General features: G+C 53.7%; 1 protein-coding gene across 1 annotated transcript in view; it reads right to left on the minus strand.

Moving 5' to 3' along the window:
* Positions 1-14,451, minus strand: part of LOC142290788 (uncharacterized) — a 121,110-nt gene that overhangs the window by 12,044 nt on the left and 94,615 nt on the right. The window contains exons 6-7 of the mRNA XM_075334788.1: positions 13,221-13,321; positions 12,921-12,991 (exon numbers count right to left, since the gene is read on the minus strand). Coding sequence (XP_075190903.1) covers positions 12,921-12,991; positions 13,221-13,321 — 172 coding nt within the window. The remainder of the gene's footprint in view (positions 1-12,920; positions 12,992-13,220; positions 13,322-14,451) is intronic.

Raw genomic sequence — 14,451 nt, forward strand, 5'->3', positions numbered from 1 at the left:
CCATTGGGGTGGTGAAGGCAGTTTTCTCCCGGTCCTCGGGTGCCACGGCCACTTGCCAGTACCCGCTGGTGAGGTCAAGGGTAGAGAAGTAGTTTGTGGTTCTCAGTGCGGCCAAGGACTCTTCAATACGGGGCAGTGGGTAAGCATCTTTATGCGTGATCTGGTTAATCTTCCGGTAATCCACACACATCCGCATGGTGCCGTCCTTCTTAACCAGTATAAACGGGGCGGCCCAGGGACTACAGCTGTCCCTGATAACCCCTGCCTCCTTCATGTTCCTCAACATGTCCTTGGCACATTGGTAGTGTGCAGGGGGAATAGGCCTGTACCTCTCTTTGATAGGGGGGTGTTCACCGGTGGGGATATGGTGTTGGACCCCTTTAATCTGCCCAAAGTCTAGAGGATGTTTGCTAAAAACTTGCTCATACTCCCGTACCACCCGGTATACCCCTTTTTGTGATGTGTAGGGGTATCGTCAGTGCCTACATGTAACCGTCGGTGCCACTCATCTAACTCCCCTTGGGGCGGGTGAGTGCTGGCAGTCGGTGTTGAGGTTGGGGGAACTGCCTCGCGGATGGTGTGGGGATCCAGAGTGAGCAACTTGGCAAGTGTAGCGTACCGGGGAAGCCTGACTTCTTCCTCTCCACAGTTTAGCACCCTCACAGGCACTCTCCCTTTCTTTACATCTACCACCCCTCGGGCGGCCATTACTGTGGGCCAGTGCTTGGAGGCAGGGCCGGCGCCAGCACCCGGCAAACCCGGTCAAATGCCGGGGCCCTGAGCTGCCGGGGGGGCCCACTCGCGGTGGCAGGAGTGGCGCACCGCTACTCAGGGGGGCCCGGTGGCCGCGTTGTCACCGCCCCCCGCCGAGGATCGCGCTTTGAAATTGCATCGGCATCGCAGGTGCCGATACAATTGAGAGCAATGATGAGAGTGAGCGGCGCTTCTCCACGCTGTGACTATCGGCGTTCTGACAGCTCTGCAGAGGACCGCGGTGATGTCATCACTGCGCGCCTGCTGAGAGGTCAGCGACAGCAATGGACGACGCGCCAAGGAGACCGGATCAGCGGGGGAACGAGGAGAAGTGAGCCGCCCCCTCTACTGACACTGGGCTCCCCTGACTCACAGGCCGGCCACTACACAGCGGCACTAGTACACATAGGGACCCGGCAGCCGCTCTGCAGAGCCGGCTGCCGGGCCCCTATGTGTAGTGCCGCTGTGTAGTGGCCGACAATGCGACCGTCAGGGGGCCGGCCTGTGAGTCAGGGGAGCCCAGTGTCAGTAGAGGGGCCCCTGACCTGGAGAGGCCACCAGCCGTTTCTGAGCTGCAGGAGTGCTCCTGACCTGCACAGAAGACGGAATAAGCCATCCTGCAGGACCTGCGATGATGTCACGCCCATGTGACTGTGTGGAAGGAGACACAAGATGCCGGCAGAAAGCAAAGATAGTGAATCCTGAAGGAGATTTGGACACATGACTGGTAATAAGAAAAGAGGGCACATGAGGGGAAAGGGGGCTGCAGGGTGAGTGGCATATGAGGCCTGCAGACTGACAGAAGGATGTGAAGGGGTGCAGAGAGTTTGAGAGGGGTAAGTTGGGGTACAGGCAGGGTCAGATGTGGGCAGGGTATGTGAGATATGGGGGTGTAGTGTGTGTGATCTGGGGGGTGCAGGCTGTGTGAGATGTGGGGGTGTAGTGTGTATGATATGGGGGTGCAGGCTGTATGGGGAGCAGGGTGTGTGAGATATGGGGGTGTAGTGTGTGTGTGATCTGGGGGATGCAGGCTTTATGGGGAGCAGGGTGTGTTAGATATGGGGGCAGGGGAGTAACTACCGCGGTTGCAGGGGTCGGAAGGAGAAGAGAGGTACTTGTTTTTTTTATTTTGCTGGCTGCATGACACATGGAGGCCTGGGGGTGCTGGCTGCATGATACATGGAGGTCTATGGGACTACATAATAAACATGAAGGACACCTTATACATGGACTAGGGGTGCATTATACATGGAGGAGTATGGGGCTGCATAATACAATATGATTTATGGCGCTACATTATAATACATATAGGACTATGGGGGCTACATTATAATATATGGAGGAATATGGAGGCTACATTATAATATATGGAGGAATATGGAGGCTACCTTTTACATGGACTATGGGTGTGCGTTATAAAACTGGAGGCCTATGTGGTGCAGTATAATATATGGAGGACTATGTGGTGCAGTATAATATATGGAGGACTATGTGGTGCAGTATAATATATGGAGGACTATGTGGTGCAGTATAATATATGGAGGACTATGGGGTGAATTATAATACATGGAGAACTTTGGGGAAATGCATTGTAATAAATGGAGAACTATGGGGGTGCATTCTAATATATCAAGGGTTATGTGGGACCCTTTATATTATACGGAAGGCTATGTGGGGGCCATTATAGTATTTGGAGATCTATATACAAGGGGGGACAAAGATACAAGTATGGGATGGGAATGTTTTGTCCTGAGGGAAAAAGGCTCTTTCCCTCAGCACCCAGCTTTCCCATGCTCTGATATGGGAAAGCGGGTGCTGACGGAATGATGTATAGCAGAGCATGGGGAAGCTGGGTGCTGAGGACAAGATGGATATCAGAACATGGGAAAGCAGGGTACTGATAGAGGGATTTCAGATCATGGGAAACCTGGGCGCTGAGGGTAAGAGCCAAGTGTCAGCGTCATTATCCTGTACCCCAAGTGTCAGTGTCATTATTCCGTACCCTAAGTGTCGGTGTACGTGGAGGGGGGCCCCGGTCCAAATTTTGCACCAGGACCCATCAAACTCTAGTTACGCCACTGAGTATTAATCACTGTATTCTACATGAGGGTGCCTACTGCTATCTGGCTCTGCACTGTGCTGTATACAGGCTGTGCTATGTTATACAGCACAGCCTGTATATAGCACAGTGCAGAGCCAGATAGCAATAGGCACCCTCATGTAGCATACAGCTTGTATATAGCCTATATACAAGCTGTATGCTACATGAGGGTGCCTATTGCTATCTGGCTTTGCACTGTGCTATATACATGCTGTGCTATATACAAGCTGTATGCTACATGAGGGTGCCTAATGCTATCTGGCTCTGCACTGTGCTGTCTAGGTCTGCACTGTACTATATAGGTCTGTGTACTACATGAGGATACCTAATGCTATCTGGCTCTGCACTGTGTTATATAGGTGCTGTGTACTATATGAGGGTGCCTAATGCTATCTGGCTCTGCACTGTGTTATATAGGTGCTGTATGCTACATGAGGGTGCCTAATGCTATCTGGCTCTGCACTGTGCTGTCTAGGTCTGCACTGTACTATATAGGTCTGTGTACTACATGAGGATACCTAATGCTATCTGGCTCTGCACTGTGCTATATAGGTGCTGTGTACTACATTAGGGTGCCTAATGCTATCTGACTCTGCAATGTACTATATAGGGGCTGTGCACTACATAAGGGTGCTTAATGCTATCTGGCTCTGCACTGTGGTATATAGGGGCTATATACTACATGAGGTTGCCTAATGCTATCTGGCTCTGCACTGTGGTATTTAGGGGCTATATACTACATGAGGGTGCCTAATGCTATGTGTCTGCATTGTGCTATATGTGGGCTGTATACTACATAAAGGTGCCTAATGCTATCTAGGTCTGCATTGTGCTATATGGGGGCTGCTTGATGTTATATGGGGGCTGCATAGTGCATATGGGGGCTAAATAATACTATATGGAGGACAATGGGGGCTTCATAACACAATATGGGGGCTGCAAACTACTATACCCCCAGAGTTGTATGTCCCCTCCACCCAGGTGCTGTATACCCCCTTAGAGCTGTATGTTCCCTCCACCCAGGTACTGTATACCCCCTCAGAGCTGTATGTCCCCCCCCACCCCAGAGCTGTATACCCCCAGAGCTGCATGTCACCCCCCACCTCACAGCTGTTTGTCCCCCCCACCTCAGTCACTGCCCTCCTCTAGAGCTGTATGCCCCCCATTGCTGTATACCCCTTTCCTCAGTAATATATATTCCCCCAGTAATGTGTTTGTCCCCAGCCTCTCTTGTGATGTATATACAGCAGTGTTAGTGTGCTCTATGTGCGGCCATGTCTGTTAGACAAGCGGGGAGGTGAATGAGGCTGTTGCCGGCTTCCCAATATTATAAATATATATACAGGATAAATATATAAAAATAATGTGTGTGTGTGCGCGTGTGTGCGTGTGTGCGCGTGTGCGCGTGTGTGCGCGCGCATCTATGTATGTCAGTGTATATGACTGTGTATAGATTTATGTCTATTTATGTGTTTTTGTGAATTTCTCTTTAAATAAGTATGCATATGTATGCCTGTATGTGTATGTATCTGTGCATGTCTATGTGTGGAAGGGGCCCACTGAGACTCTTTTGCCCAGGGCCCACAAAAAACTGGAGCCGGCCCTGCTCGGAGGGCATGGGCTCTATCATGGCAGGGTAGTCACACCCCTGAGGCCCTACTGCTGCCCTACACCAAATCATCATCTCGCTCCTGGGGGGCACAGTCAGCGGGGCAACATCCATCACTCTCACCCCACCAATCTCTCCTCCTGTCGAGTTCACATGCTTGCGGTACATCAAGGCTCGGATCTCACGCTGCACAGCTCTCTGTCGGCTCCCCGCCGCTGTGGCGGCTAGCTGCTGCAGTAGGGTCAGCACGTCACTCATACAGTGTTCCATCACATTGGTTCCTAGCACTATCTTCGGGTTATGATCACTGGGTTCATTCATGATCACAATCATACCCTGGTGTTGCAGTTCAGCTCGCCCCACAGTCATAGCCACTTGTTTGTTTCCCACGTGGGTCAATGGGAGTCCATCAGCAGCAATCAGTGTTATACTAGCATCTGGGGGAGCCAGCTCGTCTGTCCCCCAATACCGTTGATACAATGTGTATGGTATGGTGGTTACCTGTGATCCGGTGTCCAGGAGAGCCATCACCGGTATGCCGTCCACAGCCACGGGGATTATGGGCCTGGCCCCGATGTACCGGTCCCGCCAGTCTGGGGGGCCATGGGGTTCTACTCCTGAGGATTGGCCCGTGGCCCCAGGGGTTGCTCGTTTAACGGACACCATCGGCAGTAATGGCCAAGCTTGCTGCACCTGTAACAGATTGGGGGCCCCCTCCGGGCTGTCGGCGAGCATCTTAGCAAGGTCCCCATCCATGCGGCGAACTCGAGCAGCGAGTTCTTCCATCGTCCCGCTTGGGGCTGCAGGTGCTGGAGGTGCTGGTGGGGTAGGAGCCACCACAACGGGAGCAATCTCAACCGGCCTCGGGGTTGGCTCAGGAGCTTCCAATGCTGGGAGTTGCAGAGCTTTGATGGCCCGTTCCTTCAATACGGCAAAGTCCACGTCAGGGTGTTCTAGGGCCCACAGCCGAAGCTGCTTGCGGTCCTCTGAGGACCTCATCCCCTGCACAAACTGCTCACTCAACATCTTGTTACTGTCCACACTGCTGATGGTATCCACCCGCTTCAGTGTGTGGAGTGCGGTTTGCAGGCGCAGAGCATAGTCCCGAATGCTATCTGCGGGCCGTTGTTGGCATTGATAGAACTGCTCCGCAACACTGCCTCGGTACGGGTCTCAAATGCAGTCTGCAGCTTTTCAAATATGGTGGCTACAGAGGACCGGTCCCCCTCAGCCCAGGTCTCAGCCTCTTGCTCAGCCGCGCCAGTTAGCTGCCCCAGCACTACCGCTGCACGTTGCTTATCAGTCAAGGGGTACAGTTCTAGCAGCGGACTAAGTTTTTTCCGGAAAACATGCAAGGCATCAGGTTTCCCATCGTACTGCGGTAGCCAGGTAGCTCCGGGCACATAGGGCAAAGAGAACGGCATCACCTGAGCGAGAGCTGGGGCCGCGGCGCCCCCCGCCAATGCGGCCGGGACCTGGGCAGGACCATTCCCATCTACGGGTACTCCCGCGGCTGCGTCCGCCGCTCCTCCAGCGGCTTCGTCGGGCGCAGACATCTTGTTTCCGTCCCCCTTAGTCTCTTTCCGGCTCCTCCTCTATAGGGGCGGGGTTTTGGCCTTCACACCTCCACTACTCGAGGAGACGCTCTAGCGGGAAATTTTTCGCGGCCAAGATGGCGGCTTTTCAAATTTTCCGGCTGGACACCTCCGGCGGTCACAAGGCGCTCCTCTACCGGACGGCAGAGCGGTAACATCCTGTTCGTGACGCCAAGTTGTCGCGGGCGGAGGAGGGGACGCTGCGCTCTCCCACTGCTCGGGTCCGGCCGCTGCTGCCGCTCGGTGGTGGCTCGAGCGGTGGGCCGGATCCCGGGGACTCGAGCGGCGCTCCTCGCCCATGAGTGAAAAGGGGATTTTGATGGTGGGGATTTGGTTATTGTCCGTGACGCCACCCACGGTTGTGGTGATATTGGTGACACCACCGCTGCTCTGGACGGGGATCCCGGGAGCAGTGACAGGGAGCAGCTTTGTTGTTAGTTCTCCCCTCCGTGGGTAGGGGGGTTGGTTGTCCCGGGGCCCGGTGATGGGGGTAGGGATGGATGGCAGGCGGGTTACGGGGCCTGGTGAGGTGCAGGGTCGTGGGGGCAGCGCTGTGCCGCACAGCACGGTGGTATTCAATGATGAGGACACAGTTCTCGGTAAAACACACGGCTGGATGGACGGGTCCCACAGACGGCTGCGGTGTTTCTCCTCCCAGCAGGTTGATGGTGACTGCCTTTCCCTGCACCTAGATACGGTAGATGGTTCCAATGGGTCCCACCGGTAACCTGCTCCCCAGCTTGGATATGAGCCGGAGGAGCCCCTTTTGCCCGCAGGCTCTGGCCCTGAGAAACGGTTGCCTTGGCGGTGGCGGTGTCTCCCTCACTTTGGTTGGACTGTTGCCTTCTGTCGGGACTTGGCTGTTGGGAAACCCAGGAGGTTCCCTTCACTAACGAATTTGGCAAATTCACGGCTACTCCTAGCCTTGCCGGGGTCCGTAAGCCCCTGCCAGATGGTGCTGGCTTCTCTTTGTGTACCGGTCCGGTACCGCCGGGCCACTGCCCGTCCACGGTCCTTACGGTAGACTCCAATCAGCCACTCCTGCAGACGGTCACCACCGTCTGCCAACCTTGCTGTCTCGCCCGGGCCACACACCCGGACCAACTTCAGGCTGGTCTCTTACTACTTTCCCTCCTTCCACTTTCACTTCCAAACTATCTGCCTGGTTTTCCCACCTCCAGGACTGTGAACTCCTCGGTGGGCGGGACCAACCGCCTGGCTCCACCCCCTGGTGTGATCATCAGCCCCTGGAGGAAGGCAACAAGGGTTTTGTGTTTGACTTCGGTGTGCCTGACCGGGAGTGTGGGGTGTGTGGATGTTGTGCTCTGTGGCCCCTGGCTTGTCCAGGGCGCCACATGGATAAAACATACACTTGGGCAGAGGAAATAAAATATATAATTATGTATTAAAAATGGTAAAACGGTCACTGAAAAAGACTAGGGCACAAACATGGAGTTTGCCGTCCACCCACACATTATGGCAGGCAGCTCTGCCAAGGCTAATAAAATAACGGGAGGCAAGAAGAGGCCGAGATGCTCCTGAGAAGAACATTATTACCCCTATACAAGTCACTGGTGCGACCGCACGTCTACACCAGAGACCACAATTGTACCCAGTATATAAGAAGGACATATCTGAACTGGAGCGGGTGCAGAGAAGAGCGACCGAGGTTATTATAAGAATGGGGGGGCTGCAGAAGATGGGTTATTAAACTGGGGGTTACTTCAGGGAGATGTTACTATGATGTATATGAGGGGGCAGTATGGAGCAGGGGTTGGCTGGCAAATATTGGCCTGGGGTACAAGCGCACAGCTGTGGTCCCTAAGCAGCCGCACATCCTTAGGGCTCATTCACACGACCATAGTTAGAGTCTGACTGATCGCACCGCACATGGACAGTGTTATTCAGGGGGCAGTGGAGAGGAGCGACACTTTCCATGATTGAATTGGTGTGTGACAAAAATACAGTGCACGAGTTTCTTGTGTAAATTGGAGGAGACTGGCTTAAGGCTATGGCTGCACAAAAAAACGGATCCCATTAGTAAAGCATCCGAGAAAACAATGTTCAGCATGACCCTCAGAACGGTGTTTGATAGACTTGTGTGAACCCGGCCTTATATGAGCTGGAGTAACGAGGAGATGGCCATGGTCAATTCAATTCTCATATGTCGCTCGGTGGGAATACAGGGAAATCGTGACTGATCATGGTGCCCTACCTGAAGGACCTCAGAAAACTAAAGGAGCACACAAAACCCCTCCAATATAGAGAAGCAGAGGCCGATCCAAGCTGAGGGCCCCGATATAACAACAGAGCCACATTTACTGTGTATACATTGTGTAAGTCAGGGGTCTCAAACTCAGAAAAAAAAATAATTTGAGGGGCCGCATTCTTTTCAGGACAAAGTGACATTGGTAGTGGTACTAAAATATATTATATATATATATATATATATATATATATATATATTATATATTATATATATATATATATATATATATATATATATATATATATATATATATATATATATATATATATATATATATATATATATCGCACACTTTTTTTGTAAGTAATACAGTTTTATTTACAATAAGCACTGCATAGTAATTTTGGCCAACATCTTGTAGTAATGTGCCCCATCCTGTTCCCCATTCTGTAAAAATGTGCGCATCTGTGGCGCCCCTGACCTGGTCAGGCACCACTGAGTACTGCACCCATGCTGGGGACAGTACAATACAGGTAATCCAGAAGGCTGACCGGGGTGTGGAACACAGGCGCATAGTGATCAGGTCTCACACATGTACCTATGAGAGGACCCCTGGGGATCCCAGGAGGGGGTGAAGCAGGAGCATGGCCTCCATCTCCTCTCAAGGGGTGTGGTAAGAGTCTGGTTGCTAGGTGGCGTAGGCAAGAACAGGAGAGGAGGGGAAGTGAGTCAGTTAGGGCAGAACTCCATAGGGCTCAGTGAGGAGCAGACCTGTGGGGCTGTTGCTGTCTAACAGCGCCCGCGCAGTGGCTACTGACGGGGGAGAACGGTCAACTAGGAGGGCTACCCGAAATCCATCTTCAGCTAAAGAAAGGGCACGGAGTGGGAAGTAAGGAGACTGCTAGAGAGTACCAGGCCCAAACGGGCGGCAGATCCCGGAGCGGAGATAGATCCAACTTTCTTTTGCTAAACCTGCCGGTGTGGGGCTCTCAAAGCCCACGCCACAACACCACAAAAGCCGCAGCCATGTAACCGCAGTGAGGGCCCATAGCTCACAGGAGGCAAGAAGCTGGAGTGGCCTGGTCCGGGGAACAAGCAAACGGCAAACAAAAGGGGGAGAGAGGCTGCAGCATCTTCCCTGGGTGACCCCCATAGGGACTAAAAGTCGGGGTTACCCCAAACCACCAAGGGCTAAGGAAGGCGAGTTAGTAGTCACCCTCACAAGTCAGCCTGAAGGACACTTGGTTCCCACTTGGTTCATCCCAGCTACGCCCGGGTCACTCACCCTGCCATCAACTGTGAGTAAAAACCCTGAAAGACATCCTGCCTGTGTTGAGTCATTCTGCGCCTTGTAGTTCTACACATCTACACAGGGCCCTGGGGCTTGCCTCACTCTCAGGGGGCTATTCCAACTAACTGCACTCACCATCAGCCCCAGGCGCCCCTCAACCTGCAGTGGCGGTCCCCCCCCCACTGACCGCAATACTGAGAGTGGCGTCACGACAAGAAGAAGATCTCCTACCTGTGACAGATCCAGCTGAGTGGAGTCCCTGAAGGTAATGCACCGACACAACACCTGTGGGGCTTCACACATCCTTGCCCCCTTGTAGCAATGTGCCCCATGCAGGTCCCCTTCTTATAATGATGTGCCCCCATGCAGGTCCCCTTCTTGTGGTAATATGCCCCATATGCAGGTCCCCTTCCTATAGTAATGTGCTTCATGCAGGTCCCTTTCTTGTATTAATGTGCCCCATGCATGTCTTCTTGTAGTAATCACACACACACACACACACACACACACACACACTGTGCAGCCTCAGCTAACACACACACACACACACACACACACACACACACCCTGTGCAGGCTCAGCCAGCGGCAGAAGCACACAAAAACATTCTGCTCAGCTATCCTCCGTCGGCTCAGCAGCACGCAGCCATGTGGACCCGATAATGATCACAGCTCCTGCCTGTCACTGCTGAACTTTCTGCCGGCGCGTGCAGAGCACTCAGAGCAGTTCTCACTGCACAACAGCCACTGGCCAATCACAGGTAAGCGTCTGAGGTCATATGGAGCAGGTGCTTGCCTCTGATTGGCAGGCGGCTGTTATTGTGTTCTGCAGCGAGAACTTTACTGTGCCCGGCAAAGGCAAAACTGTAAACTGAAATAGATAGCTGGAGGCTGCGGCCTCTTGCACCGGTCGCCATCTTTACTGGGTCCACGGGCCAGCGGGCCGCAAGAAGCCACCTGAAGGGCCGCATGTTTGAGACCCCTGGTGTAAGTGATGCAAAAACACTGCTAAGTGGTGGGGAAAAGCGTGTGGCGTGGAAATGACATGTCCTCAGAGAACACATCCACCTAACCTGATCTGTTCCCCCTAACACGGAGTACATGTAGTACTCACTGACCGCAGTCTTCTCAGAGACACCGGTCACATAGTAATCGGTATACTGGACGTGCTTGTGTGGCGCCCCCTGACCTGGTCAGGCACCACTGAGTACTGCACCCATGCTGGGGACAGTACAATACAGGTAATCCAGATGGCTGATAGGGGGTGTGGAACACAGGCGCATAGTGACCAGGTCTCACACATGTACCCATGAGAGGACCCCTGGGGATCCCAGGAGGGGGCAAAGCCTATACCTCCACTGGAATAGTGGCAGGGGGTTAAAAAGCCTCCATCTCCTCTCAAGGGGTGTGGTGGAGAGTCTGGTTGCTAGGTGGCGTAGGCAAGAACAGGAGAGGAGGAGCAGTGAGTCAGTTAGAAGAGAACTCCAGAGGGCTCGGTGAGGAGCAGACCTGTGGGGCTGATGCTGTCTAACAGCGCCCGCGCAGTGGCTACAGACGGGGGAGAACGGTCAACTAGGAGTGCTGCCTGAAAGCCAGCTTCAGCTAGAGAGTGCACGGAGTGGGAAGTAAGGAGACTTCTAGAGAGCACCAGGCCCAACCGGGCGGCAGATCCCGAAGCGAGGATAGATTCACCTTTCCCTGCTAAACCTGCCGGTGTGGGGCTCTTACAGCCCACACCACAACAACCAAAAGCCGCAGCCACGTAACCGCAAGTAGGGCCCATAGGTCACAGGAGGCAAGAGGCTGGAGTGGCCTGGCCCGGGGGAACAAGCACACGGCAACACAAGAAGGGGAGAGAGGCTTGGAGCATCTTCCCTGGGTGACCCCCATAGGGACTCAAAGTCGGGGTCACCCCAAACCACCAAGGGCTAAGGAAGGCGAGTTTGTAGTCACCCTCATACAGTCAGCCGGAAGGATACCTGGTTCCCACCTGGTTCATCCCAGCTACGCCCGGGTTACTCACCCTGCCACCTGAAGTGAGTAAAAACCCTGAAAGACACTCTGCCTGTGTGTGGTCATTTTGCGACTTGTGGTACTACAGCTTTACAAAGGGCCCTGGGGCTTGCCTCACTCTCAGGAGGCTACTACACCCGACTGCGCCCACCATCAGCCCCAGGCGTCCTCTAACCTGCAGTGGCGGTCCCCTCTGACCGCAAATACTGAGAGTGGCGTCACGATCAAAAACTGAAGATTCCCTACCTGTGACCAGATCCAGCCGAGTGGAGTCCCTGAAGGTAATGCACCGACACTACACCTGTGGGGCTTCACACTTGATTATGTGCACAGTGTCCTATGCACTGACTGATCCCACCAGGCTGCAGGACCTCACCTATAAATGTTTAGCTGTATAGGATATGTAATGTATGCGGCCCTGTAGGATCAGACATCACAGGATGTAATGTATACTTCTGCCTGTAGTCGCTATGAGAATCACCAAGTTATTGCTGCAGCTTGAACTTTCCTGCAGATCGGGTGACGCTGTAGATTATAACTCCCACTGACCGTGAAACCTGATCTGTGTGAAGGATCGAGCTGCTGCAATAGCGCACATCGCACCTCAGCTACAGCGGATGCTGATCCAATGCAGAATCCAGCCCTGGAGATATAAAAAGGTGAGCAGTGTCCTGTTCCCTTCACACCATTGGAACGTCAGACCTCCTGCCCCTGCACTATGCTCATCCACCCTGCCCCCAAGCTCCTTTCTGGTGAGTAGCAGTTGCCAGGTGCCTTGGGGATGTGAGTTCAGCAGAGGCAGCTCATAGTGTGCAGTGTGTGCGGTCCGGTATCACACATTCAAATATACATTGCCCCAGTCTGCTTTAGAAGACATATGCCAGCAAAGTGTGGCCCCCTGGTGGCTCCGAGCTGGCCCCCTGGTGACTATAGGTCAGCCCCCTGGTGGCTATAAGCCGGCCCCCTGGTGGCTATAAGCCGGCCCCCTGGTGGCTATAAGCCGGCCCCCTGGTGGCTATAAGCCGGCCCACTGGCGGCTATAGGCCGGCCCACTGGCGGCTATAGGCCGGCCCACTGGCGGCTATAGGCCGGCTCCCTGACCAAGACAGCCAAAGAGCTGAAAACAGAGGTGGCACCATGCCCTTTGCATCCCAATGTCACAGATATCTGAATCCAGTGAGTACTTTGGTGGGGAACAGAGTTGAGTGAATTGGGCCATTTTCCCTATTTTTGCCATACTTGGTTGCCACTTCAATCACCGTGCTGCTCGTTACACCATTATCCGTGATAGTTAGGGACGAGCCCCGATACGGTCTGTGGTTACTATATACAGGACACAAGGCTACTCACAGCATTCATGTAGTTTCCAGCTTTCAGCACCAGATGGATGATCACATGCAGATCCTCGCACTGCAGCAGTTCTGAAACCATACAAGATGCAGCAGTGAGCAGGGTGGTTCAGGGCGGGGGGTGCACAATGGGGTCTCATACGGTCACCACTTATTGGGGCCGAGCCTGGATCTGGATATGGTGAAGAGTCAGATTTAACATGATTCCAGCTTTACATCCAGGTTGGGGAAATAAATAGCAAACTACCTCAACTTTCATGTAGAAGTGATGTTCCACATTGGAAAACACTACAAAGCTCACCTGTAGCAGCCGCCATCTGCACCTCCACCGCTTGCTTCAAAGAATTTAGCTGCGGAAAGAACTCTTCCTTCAGGATCATCACTTGAAGTCGTTGGTGGAAGCTACAAATGAGAAATTAGGGTCAGTGAGTTGCAGAGGAGACGGGGGGGGGGGGGGGGGGGGAGGGGTAAATCAGCAAACCAAAAAGGAGATCAGGGTGGGGTCAGGTCCAGTGAGGAGGAGGAGGTCAGGGTAGGATGGCTGGCAGGTCAGAGAGATGGAGGTGGGGTCCAGTGAGGAGATCAGGGTGAGATGACTGGCAGGTCAGAGAGATCAGGGTGGGGTGGTTGGCAGGTCACAGAGATCAAGGTGGGGTCCAGAGGAAAGATCAGGGTGAGGTGGCTGGAAGGTCAGAGACATCAGGGTGTGATCCAGTGATGAGATCAGGGCGATGTAGTTTTGCAGACCGCAAAGATCAGGGTGGGCCCAGTGAGGAAGACCAGGGTGGGGTGGTTGGAAAGCTCAGAGATCAGGATGGGGTCCAGTGAGAAGATAGTGTGACGCCCTGGGCAAGCCAGGGGTCACAGGTAATGACATCACCACACCCTACACCCCGGTTAGGTACACCTAAGCTAGACCAGAAACCCTTGTTGCCCTCCCCAGGGGCTGATGTCCACACCAGGGGGTGGAGCCAGGCGGTTGGTCTCCACCCACTGAGGAGTTCACAGTCCTGGAGGAGGGAAAACACAGGCAGTTAGAGTTTGGAGGAGGAAGGGAGAGGAGTTGAGTGGTAGAGGAGCAAGTGGAAGGAGAAAAAGTGACAGTTTGAGAGCCTGAAGTTAGTCCGGGTGTGTGCCCCGGACAGAGACAGCAAGGTTAGCAGACGGCGGTGACCGTCTGCAGTGGAGGCTGATCGGAGTTGCCGTAAGGACCATGGACGGGTGGTGGCCCGGCGGTACCGGACCGGTACACATGGAGGCACCATTGGCAGGGGCCTTTCGGATCCCGGCAAGGCTTGGAGTCGCCGTAAATTTTGCAAATCCGTCAGTGAAGGGGGACCCTCCGGGTCTCCAAACAGCTAAGTCCCGATTGAAGGCAACAGTCCAACCGTATGAGAGAGACACCGCCACCGCCAAGGCACCAGGTTCTCAGGGCCAGCGCCTGCGGGCAAAGAGGGGCTCCTCCGGCCCATATCCAAGTCGGGGAGCGGGTTACCGGGTGGGAACCCATCGCTACCAACAATACACAAGGT

Source organism: Anomaloglossus baeobatrachus, chromosome 2, assembly GCF_048569485.1.
Source record: "Anomaloglossus baeobatrachus isolate aAnoBae1 chromosome 2, aAnoBae1.hap1, whole genome shotgun sequence".
In the NCBI taxonomy this organism is placed as follows: domain Eukaryota; kingdom Metazoa; phylum Chordata; class Amphibia; order Anura; family Aromobatidae; genus Anomaloglossus; species Anomaloglossus baeobatrachus.